General features: G+C 63.5%; 1 protein-coding gene across 1 annotated transcript in view; it reads left to right on the top strand.

Annotated features, from left to right (window-relative positions):
- Positions 1-145: 145 nt before the first annotated feature.
- The window catches only part of SFXN2 (sideroflexin 2), a 4,837-nt gene continuing 4,119 nt past the window's right edge, over positions 146-863 (top strand). The window contains exons 1-2 of the mRNA XM_009699198.1: positions 146-306; positions 615-785. Of these exons, the coding sequence (XP_009697500.1) occupies positions 146-306; positions 615-785 (332 nt within the window). The remainder of the gene's footprint in view (positions 307-614; positions 786-863) is intronic.

Genomic DNA, 863 nt, shown 5'->3' on the forward strand with positions numbered 1-863 from the left:
ATGTGAACTTCCCTGTAAAATAAAACCCGGCCAGTGCTCTCCCCCAGTTAACCGCTCCTGTGGCTGCGGCAGGCCCGCGCTCGAAGGGCAGGCAAGGCAGGATCTTCCCAAAACACCTTCTCCCCCTGCCCAGACCAACACCGAAATGGCCACCATCCCCCTTGGCTTCAACATCGATGCCCCGCGCTGGGACCAGAGCACCTTCATGGGGCGCCTGAAGCATTTCCTCAACATCACCGACCCGCGGACAGTGCTGGTGCCGGAGGAGGAGCTGGACCGGGCCAAGGCCCTAGTGGAAGGCTGCAGGTGAGGTGCAGGGGTGCAGCCAGGGCCGGTGCCATCCCCATGCCCACAGCCATACCTGACCACCCTGCAGGGCCAGGGGGGGATGGAGGCAGTCGTTCCCAAGCAGGCGCACTGGGACATCACATCTGTTGGAGGCAGTTTTGGGGGAGTTTCCCAGGCTTCTCCCAGGAGCCTCAAGCTGGGATGAGTTTCCCTTGTGGGAGATGTTTCCTCTCCCTTTCATGTTTGGCACCCAGGGCTCTGTGCCTTGGCGATGCCAGGTGCCGGGGGGTCTGTGCAGCCCCCCCTGACAGGCTCTGGGCTTGCAGGGCTGGGCTGGTGCCACCGGGAAGCAGCCAGGAGCAGCTGCTCTATGCCAAGAAGCTGTACGACTCGGCCTTCCACCCTGACAGTGGTGAGAAGATGAACCTCATCGGGAGGATGTCCTTCCAGGTGCCGGGGGGCATGGCCCTCACCGGCTGCATGCTCCAGTTCTACCGGTGAGTTCTTGGGGACGCTGGGCTGGGGATGCAGCCCTGACAGCCCCCAGCCCCTTGAGGGGTCCCCGAATGGCTGGG

The sequence above is a fragment of the Cariama cristata genome, unplaced genomic scaffold, assembly GCF_000690535.1.
Source record: "Cariama cristata isolate BGI_N322 unplaced genomic scaffold, ASM69053v1 scaffold25624, whole genome shotgun sequence".
Lineage (NCBI taxonomy): Eukaryota > Metazoa > Chordata > Aves > Cariamiformes > Cariamidae > Cariama > Cariama cristata.